At 49.2% G+C, this 19,331-nt stretch overlaps 1 protein-coding gene and 1 pseudogene across 1 annotated transcript, besides 6 other annotated features; one reads left to right on the top strand and one right to left on the bottom strand.

The window, feature by feature from the left end:
• Rps2-ps4 (ribosomal protein S2, pseudogene 4) lies at positions 651 to 1,333 on the bottom strand (annotated as a pseudogene).
• Positions 12,366 to 15,745, top strand: Il13 (interleukin 13). Its single transcript, NM_008355.3, has 4 exons — positions 12,366 to 12,574; positions 13,855 to 13,908; positions 14,487 to 14,591; positions 14,908 to 15,745. The coding sequence occupies exons 1-4, from the start codon at positions 12,434 to 12,436 to the stop codon at positions 15,001 to 15,003; spliced, it is 396 nt and encodes a 131-aa protein (NP_032381.1). The 5' UTR covers positions 12,366 to 12,433; the 3' UTR covers positions 15,004 to 15,745.
• Positions 14,908 to 15,745: an origin of replication, noted in NCBI's record as "ori IL-13; region containing peak of nascent strand synthesis determined by PCR of labelled nascent DNA". NCBI's record gives the evidence for it as "EXISTENCE:nucleotide analog incorporation evidence [ECO:0001107][PMID:16622012]".
• Positions 14,908 to 19,331: part of a biological region, named in NCBI's record as "origin of replication in Il13", that runs on past the window's edge.
• Positions 15,297 to 15,342: a conserved region, noted in NCBI's record as "conserved region; 3". NCBI's record gives the evidence for it as "COORDINATES:sequence alignment evidence [ECO:0000200][PMID:16622012]".
• Positions 15,561 to 15,614: a conserved region, noted in NCBI's record as "conserved region; 2". NCBI's record gives the evidence for it as "COORDINATES:sequence alignment evidence [ECO:0000200][PMID:16622012]".
• Positions 15,680 to 15,771: a conserved region, noted in NCBI's record as "conserved region; 1". NCBI's record gives the evidence for it as "COORDINATES:sequence alignment evidence [ECO:0000200][PMID:16622012]".
• Positions 16,000 to 16,041: a conserved region, noted in NCBI's record as "conserved region; 4". NCBI's record gives the evidence for it as "COORDINATES:sequence alignment evidence [ECO:0000200][PMID:16622012]".

The raw sequence follows: 19,331 nt of genomic DNA, 5'->3' as shown, positions 1-19,331 counted from the left end.
GTGTTGTAGGGTTTTTCCAAAAGATCAGTGATTTCATGTTTATAAGCCTAAACAGCAGTCAGTACCAGCTAAGCACTGGCACACGGAAGTCCTCGTTCATCGGTCTGGTCCCGCTTCAGTCAGTATTCCTTAGCCTCAGTTTTGGCTTGCTGGCACCCTCGGTCCTAGTTCCCTTTCTGGCTGTGATAAAACGCTAACCAGAACCAACCTGGGGAAGAAAGGGTTGAGTTACCCTTCCTAGTCATAGCCAGTACAGAAGCTCACCACAGGAACTGAGGCAGAAGCCCTGCGAAGATAAACACTACTTAGCTGGTTTTCACCCATGGCTTGCTTGCTCGGTTTACTTTCCTATACAACTCGGGCCCCTCTACCAAGGATGGCACCACCCACAGTGAGCTGGATTCTTGAGCATCCATCATGAATCAAGAAAATGCCTCACTGACTTGCCCACAGGCCAGTCTGTTGGAGGCTGTTCCTCAACTGAAGGTCCCTCTTCATAGACAATTCTGGGTTGTGTTGGAAACACACACACAAACCAACCAGCACAATAAACCTTGTCAGTTAACACTATTAAGCTATGACGTTTTCCTTTTTAATTCCTAGGACCTCAATAATATCACAATATAACTCAGTCTAACTTTTTTTTAAAAAGTCTTAGTTCATTTATTTTTCTTGTATAAAAACCCTTATGTGGTAGTCACAGCTGGAGTCTGGGTCCTCTGAACATAGACTCTGGTGTGGGTTTTCACAAGATGATCAGTGAATTCCTGATAAGGAGACTTGGTGAGCATGGTCTCTTTCCAGAGGTTGGGGTCAGGCAGCTGTAGGTCTTAGAGGTGGCATCAAAGGTGCTCTTGGCCAAGTTGCCCAGGGTGGCAGTGCAGCCTCTGACTGAAGTGTAGCAGTCATCTATACCGGCCATCATCAGTAGCTTCTTGGGCACAAGAGCAGAGACAATGCCAGTGCCTCTGGGGGCAGGGATGAGACGCACCAGCACAGAGCCACAGCGGCCTGTCACCTTGCATGGAACAGTGTGGGGCTTGCCAATCTTGTTCCCCCAGTAGCCTCTCCACACAGGGACAATGGAAAGCTTGGCCAAGATGGCCCCTTGGATGACAGTGACAACCTCCTTGGAGCACTTAACACCAAGACCAACATGACCATTGTAGTCCCCAATAGCGACAAATGCCTTGAGCCTGGTCTGCTGGCCAGCCCGAGTCTGCTTCTGCACTGGCATGATTTCCATCTTTTAGGGATGCACCCAGGAAAAAGTCATTGATCTCAGACTCCTTAATGTCAGGGAGAACAGGTAGATCTCTTCCAAACCTGAACTGGCTTCAGATGAAAGCAGTCAGCCAGGGTGAGAGCCAACTGGTAAACCAGCCCCACCCCCAGACCCCACAGTGGGCAGTAGGAGCTTGATCCCACAAGGAGCCCCTGAGACATGATAAGATGTGCATCAATATACTACCTGAATGCATGACTCTTTATGCAGTTAGTGGGGAACATGGCTGTGTGGACCCTCAGAGCTACATCCTCAGAGAAAACAAGGGGCTGGAGAGATGGCTCAGTGGACAGGCCCTCGAATGTGAGCAGGCCCAGAACTCCTGCTCCAGCAGCCTCTATGCTGATGCTCGGCAGTGTTTGTCTGCAGTCCAGATCTCTTCTAAACTGATTGACCCAGCAGCCTGTGGACAGCTGGGCATCCAAACACACTCAACTATCTAACGAACATCTGAAACTTACAACGACTCAGCCCACGACTCCTCCAGAAACTCCAAATGACAGCACATTCTTCCAATTTCTTCAACAAGCCCAGCATCTTTTGTTTTAACTCACAGTTCACATCCATTCCCTCAGTTTAAAACTCAACTCTCAGAGGGTTTCCAGAGGCCCAGCAAGATGGCTCTGCAGGTGAAAGGACTTGCTGTCACGCCCTGATATTCTGAGTTCCATTCCCAGGCCCCAATGTGGTAGAAAGAGAGAATCAAATCCTACAAGCGGTCCTCTGACTGCCACATATGCATATGAACACACACGGACATATGAAATACATAAACTGTACTTTAAAATTATTTTTGTTTTTGATTTTTGGGACAGGGTTTCTCTGTGTAGCCCTGGCTGTCCTGGAACTCATGCTGTAGACCAGACTAGCCTTGAACTCAGAAATCCTCCTGCCTCTGCCTCCCAAGTGCTGGGATTAAAGGCATGTGTCACCACTGCCCGGCTAAATTACGTTTTAAAGTCATGTAGAATCTAGCCATTCCCTACCATCAAACCCAGCAGCACTCTGGTCCAGGCGTCACAGTTTCTGACCTGGATAGTTCGAGTAGCCACCTAGCTTCCCACGTTCACTGAGCCCTGCTCAGGTTTGTCTGTCCCGGCAGCAGGCAGTGATCTTGTAAATGTCCCTGAGCTGACAGCAGTTATAGCCCTGTAAGCACACTATGAGCTGGAAATAGCGATCAGAGAGGCAACAATTACCCCTGCCCTACTGGCTATCCTGCTCAGCAGTGCAGTGAAGGCTGTTTCCACATCTAGGCTTGCACCATTGGAACATATCTTATAGTGTGACTGGCCTAGGAAAAATTCATGATCCAAGATGAGAAGTAATTCCTAGGGCCAGTGAGATGAGCCAGTGGGCAAAGGCTTGCCAACAAGCCTGAAAACCTGAGTTCTATCCCTGAGACCCACGTACAGGTGGAGAACCAACTCCACAAAGTCACCCTCTGAGCTCTCTCCTGGGCACATGTGCATGCACACACAGTAAGTGTGCAAAAACACAAATTGTAAATAGACAAAGGACAGCTCTATGCCACACGTGGAGCTTTTTATACCATCACAAAGTCAAAAAAAAAAATTTAAAACCCTAAGTCAGTGCTCAGTGATGCATGCCAAAGCCAGACACACCGCAGAGGTCACGTGTAATGATGCTAGGCCAGTGGTTAAAGGGCAGGGGGGTGGAGTACTGTTGGTAGAGGGCTTGCCTGGCATGCATAGAACCCCGAGTTCCATCCTAAATACCATATATATAAGCCAGGCATGGCAGTCTGGCTGAGGGTAGGAAGGTAGGAGGAGGTAGGAAGATTGAAAATTCAAAGTCAGTCTTGGCCACATAGTACATTCCAGGGCAACCTGAGATACATGAGACCCTGTCTCTAAACAGGTAGGTAGGTAACTAGATAGGGAGATAGAAAGAGTTAAACACTTCCCACAGAGAAAGGCCCAGGGCCAGTGTCATCATTATGATATCTGGCTGGCATGTAGAGTATCGCCAATTTTTTCACACTCTTCTTTAGAAAACAGAAAAGGACTCCTGTGGGCACCATTTGCAGATCCCTAGCAATCACTGTAATAGACATTACATTCCTTCCTGTATGTGTAGTGTGTGTCGGTGCTTCCTGAATCCAGATGAAGGTCCCCTGGAACTGGACAACATGAGCTGCCATGGGGGTGCTATGGGAGAGCAACCAGTGCTCTTAGCCACTGAGCCATCTCATCTTCCCAGCCCCCAAACTTAAAGTCTTGTTCTCTTGAAGAAAAAAAACAAAAACAAAAACAAAACAGAAAAGGAGAAAGGAACACAGTCAAGGTCATTCTGCAAGGTCACTCTTCCATGGATAGCATCGAGGAAACCAGAAATCAACCCTTTCAGTTAATACACTCGGCCAGCAGACAGTATCAGGTGTTTCCAGGACACTTGTATACTTGTGGCATTAGACCTCCCTGTGCTCCTTGACCCTCTGGAGGGTCCCCTCCTGCCCCAGTTACTCCGCCTCTGCTTCCTTATCTCATGAATTCCATTACCCTTCCTTCTCCTGCAGTGCACTATCTGATGAAAACGTACTAGCAAGCCAAATATCTAAAAACAGATATATGCCAGAAGCCCGGGCAACCAATGGAAATGCAGTTACACAGAGCACACCAGTGCATGAAAGGACCTGGTCAATAGAACAGAAAGGAAATGTGCAGCACGCGGAGAAACATCAGTGAATCAGCCACGTGACGTGAGGTGACAGCCCAAATAAGTAGGGAACCCTTACAATGCAGCAACGTTTAAAATGAGGCTTTACGTTCTTTGCATGACTGCCTTCATGTGTATACCGTGTGCATGCAGTGCCCATGGAGGCCAGGAGAGGGCGCTGGATCTACTGGAACTGAAGTTAAAGATCATTGTAATCCATATGGGTGCTGGGTACTGAACCTGGGTCCTCTGCAAAAACAGCTAGTGTTTTTTCACGTCTAGGTTCTTAACTTAGCCATCTTGCCAGCCTCCACAATGTGGCGGCAATTCTTAAAAACTGATTTTAAAGTGAGCAAAGAACTTGAATTTGTATTTTATAAAAATGGGGGGGTAATAAAAACTAGGATTGGTGGCTTATACCTGTAATACAATCACTTGGGAGGTAGAAAAAGTAGGGTCAGTAATTCAGGGACAGCTTGGGCTACATAGTGACTTCAAGGGCAACCTGGGTTATATGAAACCCTATCTAAAGAAGTAAAGAGGCTAATAACCCCACAAGTGATTTTCAACATCCTTAAATTATAGGGAAGTGCAAATGAAAGGCACAGCATGGGGCTGTAGAGATGGCTCAGTAGTTAATACACTGGATGCACTCCCAAGAGAACCCAGGTTTGGTTCCCAGCATTCCCAAGCTGGCTCACAACTATCTCTCACTCCAGTTTCATGGGATCTGATGCCCTCTTCTGACCTCTTTAGGCACCAGGAATGTATGGTGCACATACATATATGCATATATATGCAAAGGCACAACACAACAGTTAGGATGACTGTCCTCTTTCCCTCCCTCTCTCCCTCCCTCTTTCCCTCCCCCTCCCCTTCCCTTCTCTCTCTCTTTCTCTTTTCTCTCTCAAACACATACATACACATACACACATACATACACACACTCATACACACACTCATTCACACACACACTCACACACACTCGCACACACACACACACACACACACACACACACACACACACACACACACGACGGGTGAGGGTATAGAGAATGTGAATCCTCAAGTACTGTTAGTAGAATGCAAAGCAATGTTGCTTTCTCAAAACCATGATGACATTTAGAACAATTTTTTAAAACACTTTATTTTTACCTATGTGTTTGTGCACATGTCTCTGTGAGAGTGTGTGCATATGAGTCCAGTCCCCTCAGAGACCAGAGGTATCAGATCCTCTGGAGCAGCCGGAGTTATAGGCAAAAATTCTTAAGAATTATGTTTTGGGGGCTAAAGAGACGGCTTGATGGTGAAGAACCTGTATTGCTCTTCTAGAAGAACCGAGCTTAGTTCCCAGCACCCACACGATATCTCACTGCTCCTTGTAATCCTGGCTCCAGAGGACCTGACATGCTCTTCTAGCCATGGGCACCCACAGGCATGCACAGACACACAAGTACAAACAAATCTTTTATTAGCATCTCTGGATGCTGAAAGCACTCTCAAAGATCTAGGGTCGGCACAGCAGCCGAGGGGCAGGAGTAGAGCACACTCACACAGACCTTCATACTGTTGAATACTGACTGACCTGGCAAAGGAAGGAGTCTCTGATGCCCACAGCAGCATGGGTAAGCTTTGAGGACATTAGGCCAAGTCACGAAGCCAGTTGCAAAAGGGAAACTACTGCCTGAGTCCATGTGCAGGGCTCCCTGAAAGTCAAGTTTACAGAGGGCTCCCAGAGCCTGGGCGAGGTAGGGGTCTGGAAAGCCGGGGGCTGTTTCTCAGGATGGAGAGCTCTGGCTTCAGTCACACAGCATGAGTGCTTAACACAGAACCACACCTAAGTCTCCCTTAAAAGCCCGTCCATACTTCTAGCCCTCACTCAGAGCTAATCGGGATCTCCACCCCCACCCCCACCCCCACCCCCACCCTGGGCTCACTGCAGGCCGGTGGGCCCCATTCTCAACTCCTTGGTCCAACAGAGTCTGTCTGGGTATACAGGAGTTTGAGAACCACAGCCTCAGTCCCAGCCTCCCCCATTTCTCACCCAGAGAAACACAGTCTGGGACCCCTTATCTTAGATTATGTTATGCCTTCCCTGAGCAGTGTGTCAGTGACCCCGCACCCCAGCAGCAAGGAAGAAGTGCAGCCTAAGGCCCTGTGTTTCACCTCCCCAAGATGCTTGCTGGAGGCGTTCTGACACCCCAACAGTGAGGCGGAAATGCAGACTCACAGCATAGGCAGGACAAGATGGCCTCAGCCTCATGGCCATCCTCCTTAAATCTCTTGAGTGGTGAGATACAGGTGTGGCTATGTTACCTGGCTTGCTGTCAGAAAAATAAAATAAGTTTAAATAAAAAGTGTTCAACTTATCAAAAAAAACAAGGAAAACAAAAAACAAAACAAAAAAAATCACAGGACCTCCCTGGGAGTGGTGGCTCATGCCTTCAATTCTAGTGCACAAGAGACAGAGGGCGGGCAGTTCTCTGTTGAGTTCCAGGCCAGCCAGGAACTCAAACAAACAAACAAATAACAAACAAACAAACTAGCTACCTAACAAAAAACCAAACCAAAAAAACAAAAACCACACAGGACCTAACCTTTAATTTCTAACAGTGAAAACTGGGGGTGTGGCTCTACTGGTAAATCAAAGCATTTGCTATACAAACCCAAAGACCTCAGGTCAGACCCACAGCACCCAGGTAAATCACCAGCACATCTCTGTGTGGCTCTAATCAATCTCTGGGGAGGCAGAAGCAGGACGACCTCAGGGTAGCTGGCAGCCATTCCAGGGAATCAGCCTCAGCGTCAATGAGAGAGAGAGCCTACCGAGAGTCCTTGCAGACTCCAAACATCAACTTCTGGCATCCACACACGAGTGCATGTGCACCCACACCCACACCCACACCCAAGATTACATATGCCTCAGAGACACAACTATGCACACACACAGGACTATATATGCCTCAGAGCTCCAACTATAGACATACACACAAAGGGTGGGACAATCAGAACTGGTAAAGCAGTCTTACCTATAATCCAAGGAAAGTCTATAACACAAAACGCAGAAAAGGACTGGGGTGTGGCTGAACAGCAGAGTGCTTACCTGGCATGTGCAAGGCCTTTGGGTCAATGAATACCAGTAAACAAACAAACAATCAATCAATATTGGAGGCAACAAAGACTAAGTATGGAGAAAAAAATAAACAATTTATAAATTCTTAGATTGTCACCAAAGAAACAGGAACATGGTTCTCTCTCTCTCCCTCTCTCTCTCTCTCTCTCTCTCTCTAGAGAGAGAACCCCAAAGAATAAAATACTCTTGGAATTAAAAAGGAAAGCTATAGAAACATACCAACAGAGGAATTTTTCCCAGTGGGAAGCAGAAGAGAAATGATAAATGATAAGAAAAGTTGAAGAACAGACTCCAGGAAGTATAGAACACAATGTGTGCGTATTGATATGCACATATAATTGTTCTAACGTATATACATGTGAGGGAAGGAAGGAAGAAAGAAAGGGAGGAAAAGAGGGAGGGAAGAAGGGAGGAGGGAGAAAAGAGGAAGAGAAAGGCATATGTAGTCTTGTGTGTGTGTGCACAGTTATGTCTCTGAGGTATATGTAGTCTTGTGTGTGTGTGCACAGTTGTGTCTCTGAGGTATATGTAGTCTTGTGTGTGTGTGTTTGCAGAGTTGTGTCTCTGAGGTGTATGTAGTCCTGTGTGTGTGTGTGTGTGTGTGTGTGTGTGTGTGTGTACCTTAGTGACTTGCTTTCTCAATCAGGGACCTTGTTCATGTCTAACACAGCAAATAACATCGGCTGCTCCAAAGCACATCACTGATAATTAGAGCACAAAGACCAAGAAAAATCCATTCACTTTCCAGAGAAAGGCTGAGGGAGGACATAAATTCAAAAGGACGTGGGCTCTGGAGCTTCAGAAAGACAAACGATTAAAATTCTGAAAAATTTCCATCGAAAATTTTATATTTAGCTAAATTAGCTATTTAATATAAAGATATTTAGATGCATGAGTTCTGACAAACTTTACCTCTTATATACCTTTCAGCAGAAAGCTTCAGAAAGCTGGAGAGGTGGCTCACTGTGGGGAAAATGCTTGCTTTGCAAACACATGGGCCTGAGTTCAGATCCTCCACATCCACTCTATAGGCTGGGCACAGCGGAGCATGCCTGCACCCCAGGATTTCCTGGCCAACCAGACTAGCTACATCAGCAAGGTCCGGTGTCGGTGAGAGACCCTGGCTCAAAAATGTAATGGAGCCGGGCGTCGTGGAGCACGCCTTTAATCCCAGCACTCGGGAGTTGGAGGCCAGCCTGGTCTACAAAGTGAGTTCCAGGACAGCCAGGGCTATACAGAGAAATCCTGCCTGGGAAAACAAAACAAAACAAAACAAAACGTAACAGAGTGATAGGAGATAGATACAATCAGCCACTAGCTTGTACATGTGCACCACACACACACACACACACACACACACACACACACACACACACAAGCATTTGCATGGACCCTCCATTAATATGCACAACTTTTATTTTTTTAAATATTTATTTACTTATTTATTATATGTAAATACACTGTAGCTGTCTTCAGACACTCCAGAAGAAGAGGGCATCAAATTTCGTTACGGATGGTAGTGAGCCACCATGTGGTTGCTGGGATTTGAACTCGGGACCTTTGGAAGAGCAGTCGGCGCTCTTAACTGCTGAGCCATCTCACCAGCTCCAACTTTTATGGTTTTATATATCAGTTAAAATTAACTACATTATTGCCGGGTGGTGGTGGCTCATGCCTTTAAACCCAGCACTTGGGAGGCAGAGACAGGAGGATTTCTGAGTTCGAGGCCAGCCTGGTCTACAAAGTGAGTTCCAGGACAGCCAGGACTATACGGAGAAACCCTGTCTCGAAAAAAAAAAAAAAAAAAAAAAAAACTACAAAAAAATTTAAGAACCTAAAAGAAAGTTCCCACAGGTGTCTCGCTGAGACAGAGGAAAAGCTGGGAGCAAGGACTGGGAGAACAGAGGGTAGGGCAAGGCCTGCCCCTGCACTGCACATGCGCATGCGCACAGGTGACCTGCAAGGACAGTGTGTAGCTCCCTACCAAGGCCACGGGATAGACTTCTGGAGAGGATAGTTTGGGGTTAAATTCTGAAGAAGAGAGGGGGGAGGGAAGCAAGGAGAGAGGTGAGGAGGAAGAGAAACTACCGGACTGGCAGAGGAACTGAGTCTGAGGTTAGCCTGGTCTACGTAGGGAGACCTTGTCTCCAAAAACACAAACGATAATAAGAAATCTTGTAGTACCTGAGTTTTGTATCCTACTCGCAAGCTAAGGAAGCCCACTGCCATAGACTAACTGATGCCAGCAGAAGAGGGTTTCTTGGCTGAGAGACAGGTATCTGCCACAGCCAGGGTGGTAGAATGCCAGCCCTTGTCTTTATGTCCTGGATCCCAGTCACGAGCCAGACCATTCGGTGCACACGGTGGGCTGGAGCAGGAAAGCGAAAGCCGCAGGTTAGGGACCTGGCCTTTTCTGTTGAGCAGTCAACCTTTTGCTCTGAGGAAGGCGGAATCTTTTCCTGGATCTTGTGTTTCGCAGACACCTTTAAAAAGCTAAGCGCAACCGGCTCACTCGGGGTTAAGAGTGGGAGACCCTGTTGAGAACTGAGAGCCACTCTGCTGGGGTTCTCTTTTGAAATTCACGGCAAATAAAACGTCTCTGAAAATCGAATAAGCAGTTGTACTTAATCAAACAGCTCACACGTCCGCATTCTTACCAATTTATCACCTTTTCTCTGCGAGAGACCCAGTGCCTGGGGCAATCCAGACACACAGCAGGGGCTGTCCTGAAATTCCAGCCGGTTCCAAAGTGAGCAGAGGGGCAGGCAGGAACATTCTCCCGATCAAGTTACTTTTGGAAACCTGCAAACTGCCCAGCTGCAGGCTGTGGGCTCATGAGTGCCCTGAGCCCAGGCCACGCCCGCCACTAGTTTGTGTATATTGGTTTCCTGTGGTGTAATAGATAATTGGAGCAGGCTGGCCCCAACTTTAAGGGCCATCTTGGTCTAAAACACATCCAACCTTTTGACACTGTCATCTACAAAGTTCAAGAACAGAAATGACATTTTACACACACACACACAGAAAGAGAGACAGACAGACACACAGACACACACACAGTGGGGGGGGGGGTCTTGCTTTTAAATCTTCATGTTTCAGTATGTTTAAAATTGTGTGCATGACTGCTTTTGTAGCTTCAAGTTGGACATACTAAAACTGCAGGCCAGCAAGCTAAGCAAATCTAGCTTTTGTCTCAAAAAAAAAAAAAAAAATCAAAGGCGGGGGTGGGGGTGGGGTGGGGTAGGGGAGCTGAATAGTGGTGGCATTTGCCTTTAATCTCAGCACTTGGAACACAGAGGCAGGTGCATCTGAGTTCGAGACCAGCCTGATCTACAGAGTTCTAGGATACTCGGGGCTACACAGGGCAACTCTACCTCGGGGGTGGGGGAAGTTCTCAATTCTCCCACTGCAGCGGGGCGGTGGCCCCTCTCCTGGTGGCGTGTTGGTGGCAGAGGCAAGGGGCAGATGCAGGCGTGCGATGTTCAAGGGTGCGCAAAGGCGCTTGGGACACTGATCCAGCGGTCCAGCCGGGACCGTCCCGTTTCGCACACGGGGTGGTGGCCGCTTCCCCGGGGGACAGCTCTGGCCGCGCCTTCCCGGAGACCAAGGAGGAGGCGGCGCGGGCGTCCTCTTATCGACCCCATCTCCCGTTACATAAGGCCGCGCCTCTATCTCCGCGGGCCATCGCCGCGCCAGTGCGCCTTCTCCCACGCGCGGGGGGGGTGGGGCGCCTACCTGCTGCTGCCCGCATGCCTTCTGCTTGTCTTGAGGGGCAGGGGCCGTTGACTCACCCATGCAGCGCCCAAGGTGTTTCCCCAAGCCTTTCCCCACCCCAGGAGACCTCCAAGGGATCTGCCACCTTGCCCTGTCCTCCAGATTGAGAAACTGAGGCCCCACAGGGGTCATTTGGCTAGGCAAGGCACTTCAAATCCCGGGAGGGCACAAGGGACGGAGGCAGATTTCCAGTTCCCAGATCTGTAGAAGGTCGGGGGGCACCTCCACTGTGGACAGAAAGCTGTCATGTTTTCCCCAGTGGGAAGGGAGCTGGGCAGGACTAGGCCCTGCAGGAGTGAGGGCGTCAGGAAATTTGTGAGAAGATGGAATCTGGCTGAGGAGAAGAAACGGGTGGGGAAAGAGTCTGAGAAAGAAGAGGGGCCATGGAGGGGCCTCTGCTGGCCTGAGGGAGGAAGTGGGTGAGGGTGCATCTTGACATCACTACCCAATAGGCAAATGCTGCGGCCTCTGCAGGGGGTGGGTGGCTCAGTATGAGGAAAGAGTAGGGAAAAGGCTATGTGCGGGTGTCCCTGCAGCAGAGATGCTGCAGCTCCAATCATTTTCAACATTCTGGGAAATTTGAGGCCCTTGCAGGATCAGCGCAGCTTCTGCGGAGACGTGGAGGTTGGGGTAGGGGTGGGGGCTGGGGGAGTGTGATGGCCACAGTCTCGGCCTTATCAACAGCATTAATGCTCTTTGGCCTGGGCTGGAGTTTGGGCAGCCTGCTGCTGGCCCAACCCAGATATAGTGTCCCAACAGAAGGGTCAAGAGAAGACACTGGTGGGCCGGGTGTTCAAGCTGCCCACTGGCAGAATTAGCATCAGAAGAGATTTACTCCTTAAAGGTCAGGGGAATACCTGAGCCAGCTGCATTTCAGCGAACCTTTGGGCAGTACAAACGTCTATATCCCTCCCACTCGTGCAGCTGAGGAACAATAGTGTGGTTGGAAGTGGCTTCTTAGTCTCTCTGTCCTGTTTAAATTTTGTATCCAAACCATGCATTGCTTTGGTGATTTATCAGATACGTTTGTTGAAATTAAGAAGAAAAAAAGAAAAGAAAGAAAGAAGAAAGGAAGGAAGGGAGGAAGGAAGAAAGAAAGAAAGGAGAAAACTTCCCCAATTCTCACAGCTAATAGACTGATACTCACCTGCCCAAAGGGTGACAAGTACTTAGTGATCAAGGGGTCAGCATTGGGCTGGCTGCTCAGGAGCTTGGGGCGGTCAGCGGGTGGAATTACTGGGGCGGAAGTTAGCTTTGCTGATGCCCACCGTGGAAATAAACCACCCAGAACCTGGAAACCCTGTCCCAGACCCTTCTCAATAAATCCACTAAATCAGACTCTTTCCTTTAGCGGCCACTGGATTTTCCAAAAAAGAAAAAAAAAAATTCAAGATGAGTAAAGATGTGGTTTTCAGATAATGCCCAACAAAGCAGAGACCAGGGGTGAGGCGTCATCACTTTGGTTTATAAAAGCTGCTTCAACAGGCTAAGGCCACAAGCCAGCAGCCTAGGCCAGCCCACAGTTCTACAGCTCCCTGGTTCTCTCACTGGCTCTGGGCTTCATGGCGCTCTGGGTGACTGCAGTCCTGGCTCTTGCTTGCCTTGGTGGTCTCGCCGCCCCAGGGCCGGTGCCAAGATCTGTGTCTCTCCCTCTGACCCTTAAGGAGCTTATTGAGGAGCTGAGCAACATCACACAAGACCAGGTGAGTAGCACACACAGCCCCTTCCCGGAAGAGGTCATGAGCAGGCTGGGTCTGGGCCTGTGTGAGTGACAGACGAAGCCCCCTGGTCACCGGGCTCAAAAATGAGGAAGAAGAGCAGCTAACTTGGGGGGGGGGAGGGTGCAACAGTGTATGGACAGTAAAGGGTTCCCCCAAAGAAAAGACCTTTACAACAGGACAGGTTTAATCTAAGAAAACCCGTGGAGAAGAAACCTCTGGATGGGGAAACCAGACAGCTCTCCAACTGCTCATAGCCTAGGGATAGTTATGGGGACAGGGAAGAGTTGAGATGTTGGTCCAAAGCTTGCTATCAGTATTCAAAGAAGCAAGCAAGAGGGCCAGCTGATCCTTATCTGATCTGATAATGACTGGCTAGTCGTTATCAGGGACGTGTAGGAGTGGCGACCACTGTTTATCCAAAATGGAGGATTTTCTCAAAATGGCGTGGCCATGGCTAACAGATGGACCTTGCAGGGGTTGGCAGAGTCACCCGAGGCCTGGCCCCACTTCTACTAGCTCGGGACTCTTCCACAGAGGAAAACCGGGACGAGCCAGCAGCTTCCTAGAACCATTTGGCATCTGCCAGCTGGGTTTCCCATGTCATGTCCATCTGGATTTCTTAACCCATGTCCCTGTCAGGGTTTCAGTCAGTGGGACAGGACGCAGTGACGCCAACTCCTCTCTCTACTGGAAAATCAGCTCATAGCATCTGACCACTGATTACTGCCAAGCCTGGCACTGGATGCTGTCTTATCTTTATTGACACCCCCAGAGGCTGGCATGGTGGTTTCCTTTTGTGAGGTCCAGGGAGGCTAATGTCAGACTCAAGCCTTTTAAGAATCTCACCTGAGGCCTCGTGTGTGTGTCCCTAACATGGTGTCTCATTCAGAGAAGAGAAGTGGTCCACTAGGCTCCCACTGCCTCCCACTTGACTTGACTAGGTCAACAGCAGCCTCCCCCACCCCTCCTTTATAAAACCTCACTCTGGCCTTCTCTGTAGACCCCCGTCCTCCTGCCCAGACAGTGGCAAGCTTCAGATAAGGCATTTCCCCTGCCAACAGCCACTCAGTTTCCCTCTTTCAGCTCCAAGACTCTATTTCCTGCCCTAGCTCCTTATGCAGACTAGACAGCGAAGCATAGGGTGTTGAGGGGTTGTCAAGCCAGGCTCTATGCTACCCGAGGGATGCTTGTGGGCCTGGCCTGGCTGGGGTAGGCCTGTGACTCCTGCTACCGGTCTACTCACGGTCTCTTTGCTTCCTTAGACTCCCCTGTGCAACGGCAGCATGGTATGGAGTGTGGACCTGGCCGCTGGCGGGGTAAGGAACCTGGCCTGAGGGGATGTGGCGGCGGTTATTGGCTGTTGGCTTCTTTTCTCTAAGCCCCACTCATGTAGCTAGAGCTTTGCAAACAACCTTCAGAGATAGGCATGCCTAGAATGTCGGGGCTTTAGAGGTTGAGGCAGGGGGTTTACCATGAGTTTGAGGCTAGCCTGGACTATAATTGTAAGTTTTTGGCTGGCCTAGGCTACAGAAAGATATCCTGCCTCACAGAAAGCAACTGAAAAAAGCAAACTCTAGAACAACAGTTCTCAACCTTCCTAATGCTGTGACCCTTAACTACAGTTCCTCATGCTGTGGTGACCCCAACCAGAAACTTGTTTCGTTGCTACTTCATAACTGTACTTTTGCTGCTTTCCTGGGTCATAATGTAAATATTATATGCAAGATGTGGTCCTCAAAGGGGTAGAGACCCACAGGCTGAGAACCATTGCTCTAGAAGCTACTCTCATATTCCCCATAATTTAGGCTCCTCCTACCACCCGTACCCACCTGGCCAGTTCAACGGCCTTCCTGTGTCCTGAGTCAGGCCTGACATCTGCCCTCTTTTCCTACAGTTCTGTGTAGCCCTGGATTCCCTGACCAACATCTCCAATTGCAATGCCATCTACAGGACCCAGAGGATATTGCATGGCCTCTGTAACCGCAAGGCCCCCACTACGGTAAGGCCTGGTCTACCCCTGAACCCACTCCTGCTAGCCGGGATGGGCATTCCACGTGTGCGTCCAGCCAGGAGCGGGTCCACTGTGACAGGAGGGATGCAGACTTAGAGCGTTACAAGTGCCTGGGCTCAAGGGCTCCCAACCTTCACCTGAACCTCAGTATTCACAGTTGTAAAGTAGAGGCAGAGCCAGAAGCCACCTGGCAGGGACTTTTGGTAGCATCGTAAGGGCCTGTCCCTGGAAAGCCCCTGCTGAATGCCAACTGTTCTTGACCTTGGCGTCCCTCTAATGGATGGGCTTCTCTGCCGTTTCACAGGTCTCCAGCCTCCCCGATACCAAAATCGAAGTAGCCCACTTTATAACAAAACTGCTCAGCTACACAAAGCAACTGTTTCGCCACGGCCCCTTCTAATGAGGAGAGACCATCCCTGGGCATCTCAGCTGTGGACTCATTTTCCTTTCTCACATCAGACTTTGCTGGGGAGAGGCAGGGAGGAGGGTTGAGGAGGAAGGGAGATGCCTCAGCTTTGGCCTCAGCCTGCACTGCCTGCCTAGTGCTCAGGGTCTCAGCCTGGCAACACCCCCACCCCACCCCCACCCCCGCCGCCCCATCCCATCCCTACAGAAAACTGCAGCAAGACCGTGAGTCCAGCCTGTGGCCTGGTCCACACAGGGCAACTGAGGCAGGCAGCAGCTTGAGCACATTTCTTCTTGATCTTATTTATTATGGTTGTGTGTTATTTAAATGAGTCTGTCAGTATCCCGGTGGGGACATGGTTTGCTGCCTATGCCCTGGGGGCTCCAGCATTGAAGCAGTGGGCTCTGGGGTCCCTGGCAATATTACTGTATACATAACTCTGCTACCTCACTGTAGCCTCCAGGTCTCACCCCAGGCAGGAGATGGGAGGGGAGGCCAGAGCAACACTCCTGTCTGCCACGGCAGCAACCAGCCCTCAGCCATGAAATAACTTATTGTTTTGTTCTTATATTTAAAGTATTAAATAGCTTAGCAAAGAGTTAATAATATATGGAAGAATGGCCTGTTACACTCAAGGTGATGTGTAGTGAATGGGGGGAGGGTGGTGGGTTTGTCACTGAACAAACTTTTCATTGACTGTCAAACTAGAAACCGGAAATAAAGATGGTGACAGATAGGCCTGCCTGCTTTGGCTGTCTTTTTTTGGGGGGCCCTGGGGGATGCTGCTCTGTGGGCTCCAAACTGAGGAGCCCAGTGTGGGGTAGGCTGCTCAAAGGAGAGATAGGAGGAGTGATGAGCAGGACCTGGGCTGAGAGAGAGTAAGTCCTCTGGTCTGTGGCCGACCGAGGAGACACGCCCCCTGTCTACTGTGGGGGATCCGGGGGAGCTTGGGCCAGGAAATGTCTGGGGCAAGCGGGGAACCTCTTGGGTATCTCCTGATGACTGGCCAGCTTTGTCTGTACCACCCACACAGTCTCAGGTCTCCCTTGCCACCCTAGGAGGGCACATAAGAGCCCGAGGCATGGGCTGGAGAGATGGCTCAGTGGTTAGGAGCACTGACTGAGCCAGGCAGTGGTAGCACACGCCTTTAATCCCAGCAGATGCAGATACAGATGCAGGCGGATTTCTGAGTTCGAGGCCAGCTTGGTCTACAGAGTGAGTTCCAGGACAGCCAGGGATACACAGAGAAACCCTGTCACCACAAAACAAAAAAACAAAACAACAACATCAACAAAAAGAGCCCGAGGCATGATGCGGGCAGGAGGCTCGTCCAAGGCATGTACTGGGAGGAAATAAAGGCTACATTCTGCCTCCTCTTTCAAAAGTCACCCGCCTAAATGCATGGCTCTTTCCAGTATACTGCCTGTTTGGATGTCCCCTGGTGATGAGACATTCACCACTTACTTTCTAAGGACAAACTGTTCAGTTTTGTACGCTGGGATGGACCAGATACATGTGGGGACTAGGGTAGACAGACATGGAAGACAGCACCTCAGAGCAGGTGGCCTGCCTCTCCCTTGCTGGCCCGCAAGCTGGAGTGTTGGGAACGGCTGCATCAGTAAGCGCTAGCTAACATGATGTCTGGTGGCATCCTTGGGAGGTGCTGCCCAGAGCGGAAAGCCACTGAGAAGGGCAGGAAACTTGTGTGGCAGGCGTGGGGTGGGGGTCAGGGACCGCTCAAACTCTGAATGACAGCAGGAGCCCTCCTGGAACAGGCCAGATCTGAGATTCCAGTACTCAAAGTTGCATGTCAACCCAGCAACACCAGATGACATGGCAGCAACTTAGCCAACGCATGGGGAATAGTCTCCCCTTCCTGCCTCACAGCTGACAAAGAAGAGAGGCAGAAGAGACCAAGCAATAGCGCCCAGAGCCAGCTACTCTGCAAGAAAGGGAATATGGATAGCAGGGCAGGACTGGCTTCCAGTCCTGCCAGAGAGGTCACCTTTTCTGAGGACTATCTGTGCTGGCACAGCACCGGCCACCCAGATTGAGTACTGAAGGACATGGTGCCAGACAGAACTTACAAAGGCAGGGAAGAGGATGTCTCCTCCATCTTTCCTGCTGGGAGCCCTGCTGGAGAGTTCGGGGTGAGCAGTGGCCTTCTCTCCTCCTTCTCTACCCATGGTCTAAAATCAAAGATTAAATGGACCATTTTTTGTTGGTTTTTTGCTTTTGTTGTTGTTTTGGGTTTTTTTTGTTTTGTTTTTTTGTTTTCTTGGGGTTTTTTTTGTTTGTTTGTTTTTTGGTTTTTGGTTTTTTTTGAGACAAGAGTTTCTCTCTGTGGCCCTGCCTATTCTGAGACTTGATATGTAGACCAGGCTGGCCTCAAACTCGTATTCACCTGCCTCTACCTCCCCAGTGCTGATATTAAAGATGTGCGCCACACTGACCAGCTTGCTTTGCTATTTTTAAAAAAGGGTGAAATGTGTATGTGTGTGCGCCCATGTATGTACATGTATGTGCATGTGTGAGTGTGCATGTGTGTGTGACTGTGTATGCATATACATATACATGTGTGTATGAGTGTGTGTGTGTATGTGTGTGTGACTGTGTATGCATATATATATACATGTGTGTATGAGTGTGTGTGTGTATGTGTGTGTACCCATGTATGTACATGTATGTGCATGTGTGAGTGTGCATGTGTGTGTGACTGTGTGCATGTGTATACATGTGTGTGTGTGTGTGTGTGTGTGTGTGTGCGTGCGCACTCGTGTAGATAAGCTAGAGGACAACCTTGGGTGTTATCCTCAGGAGCCGTCTACCTGCTCTCTATATGTCTCTCACTCACTGATCTAGAACTTTTCTTATTAGGCTATGCTGGCTGGTCAGCAACCCCCAAAGATCCTTTAACTTCTGCCTCCCCCGTGCTGAAGTTCCGAGTGTGCACCCCCTGCCCTTTTCCTCATGCTTTCAAGGCAAGCTTTTTACCCACTGAACCCTCTCTCCAGGCCCCAAGAACAATATTTCTCAAAAATATTTCTGTGAATAGATTATAGCTTCATCTTTACCCAGGTCCCCTAACTGGCCAAAGTGTCAGCCTGTCTGTCTGAAATAAGGGACATGGTTCAGGGGGATAAAAAGCTCTTGCTATTCAAGCCTGATGACCTATGCTCAATGTCTGGAACTTGTACAAAAGGTCAGACACAGGAAGAGCAACTGGAATGCCAGTGCTCTTACAGTAATACAGGAGATGGAGACAGGAGAATTGCCCTGAAACCCATGGAACAGCTGTCCCTCAAGAAACAGGAAGAAACAGGGTTGGAGAGATGGCTCAGAGCCATCTGGTTAAGAGCACTGGCTAATCTTCTGGAGACCCTAGGTTTAATGCCTAGCCCTCACAAGACTATAATTCTAGTCCCAGAGGATCTGACGCCCTCTCGTAGCCTCCACGGGTATTGCACACACATGGTGCACAGAGGTATACATGCAGGCAAACCCTTATCATGTAAGATAAGAAAATACAATCTCAACTGGGCATGGTGTCACACACCTTTAATCCCAGCACTCAGAAAGCAGAGGCAGGCAGATCTCTGTGAGTTTGAGGTCAGTCTGATTTGTAAAGTTGAGTTCAACAACATCCAAGGCTGTTTCACAGAGAAACCCTGTCTTGAACTCCACCTCAAAAAAAAAAAAAAAAAAAAAAGTAAGGTCAAAAGCAAGAACCAAAAGTTGTTCTTTGACCTCCATCCATACGTATGGAGCTGCACAGGTGCACATGCGTTTAAACGTTTGTGTATACACAGACACATAGACATAAACACACACACACACACACACACACACACACACACACACACACACACACACACTCATTTTTTAAATGAAGGAGGTCTCTCTTCCAGTCCAGTTCCAAAAGGAGCCTTCACTCTACAAGATGCATATGGAGCCATTCCAAGTCTCACCACTAGGGGTCCACAGCTAGTCATATCCTCATCCTGTCCACAGCTCCAATTCTTCACACTTCTACACTGTGCCTCAGACAGAGGGGGAACCTGTGGTTCTCAATAGGGAGCACTGGGCCCTTTGGGGACAGAGGATGCCTTACACTGTCACAAGACAAAGCCGCTAAAGCTGACAGCAAGGAGGTGTCCCAGTAGGAGCAAGAGCAGGAGGAAGAAGCAGGAGAAATTTAACTTTGACGCATCAACTTGACTCTAGGTCCTAGAAGAGCCATTGGACATCTAGGAAGCCACTGGGCACTTTCTCTAATATGCAAAAGAAACTCTCAGCAAGGCCAGAGACAGGGGAGCTGAAGA

Source organism: Mus musculus, chromosome 11, assembly GCF_000001635.26.
Source record: "Mus musculus strain C57BL/6J chromosome 11, GRCm38.p6 C57BL/6J".
Lineage (NCBI taxonomy): Eukaryota > Metazoa > Chordata > Mammalia > Rodentia > Muridae > Mus > Mus musculus.
This window is presented reverse-complemented; position numbering and strand designations above follow the sequence as displayed.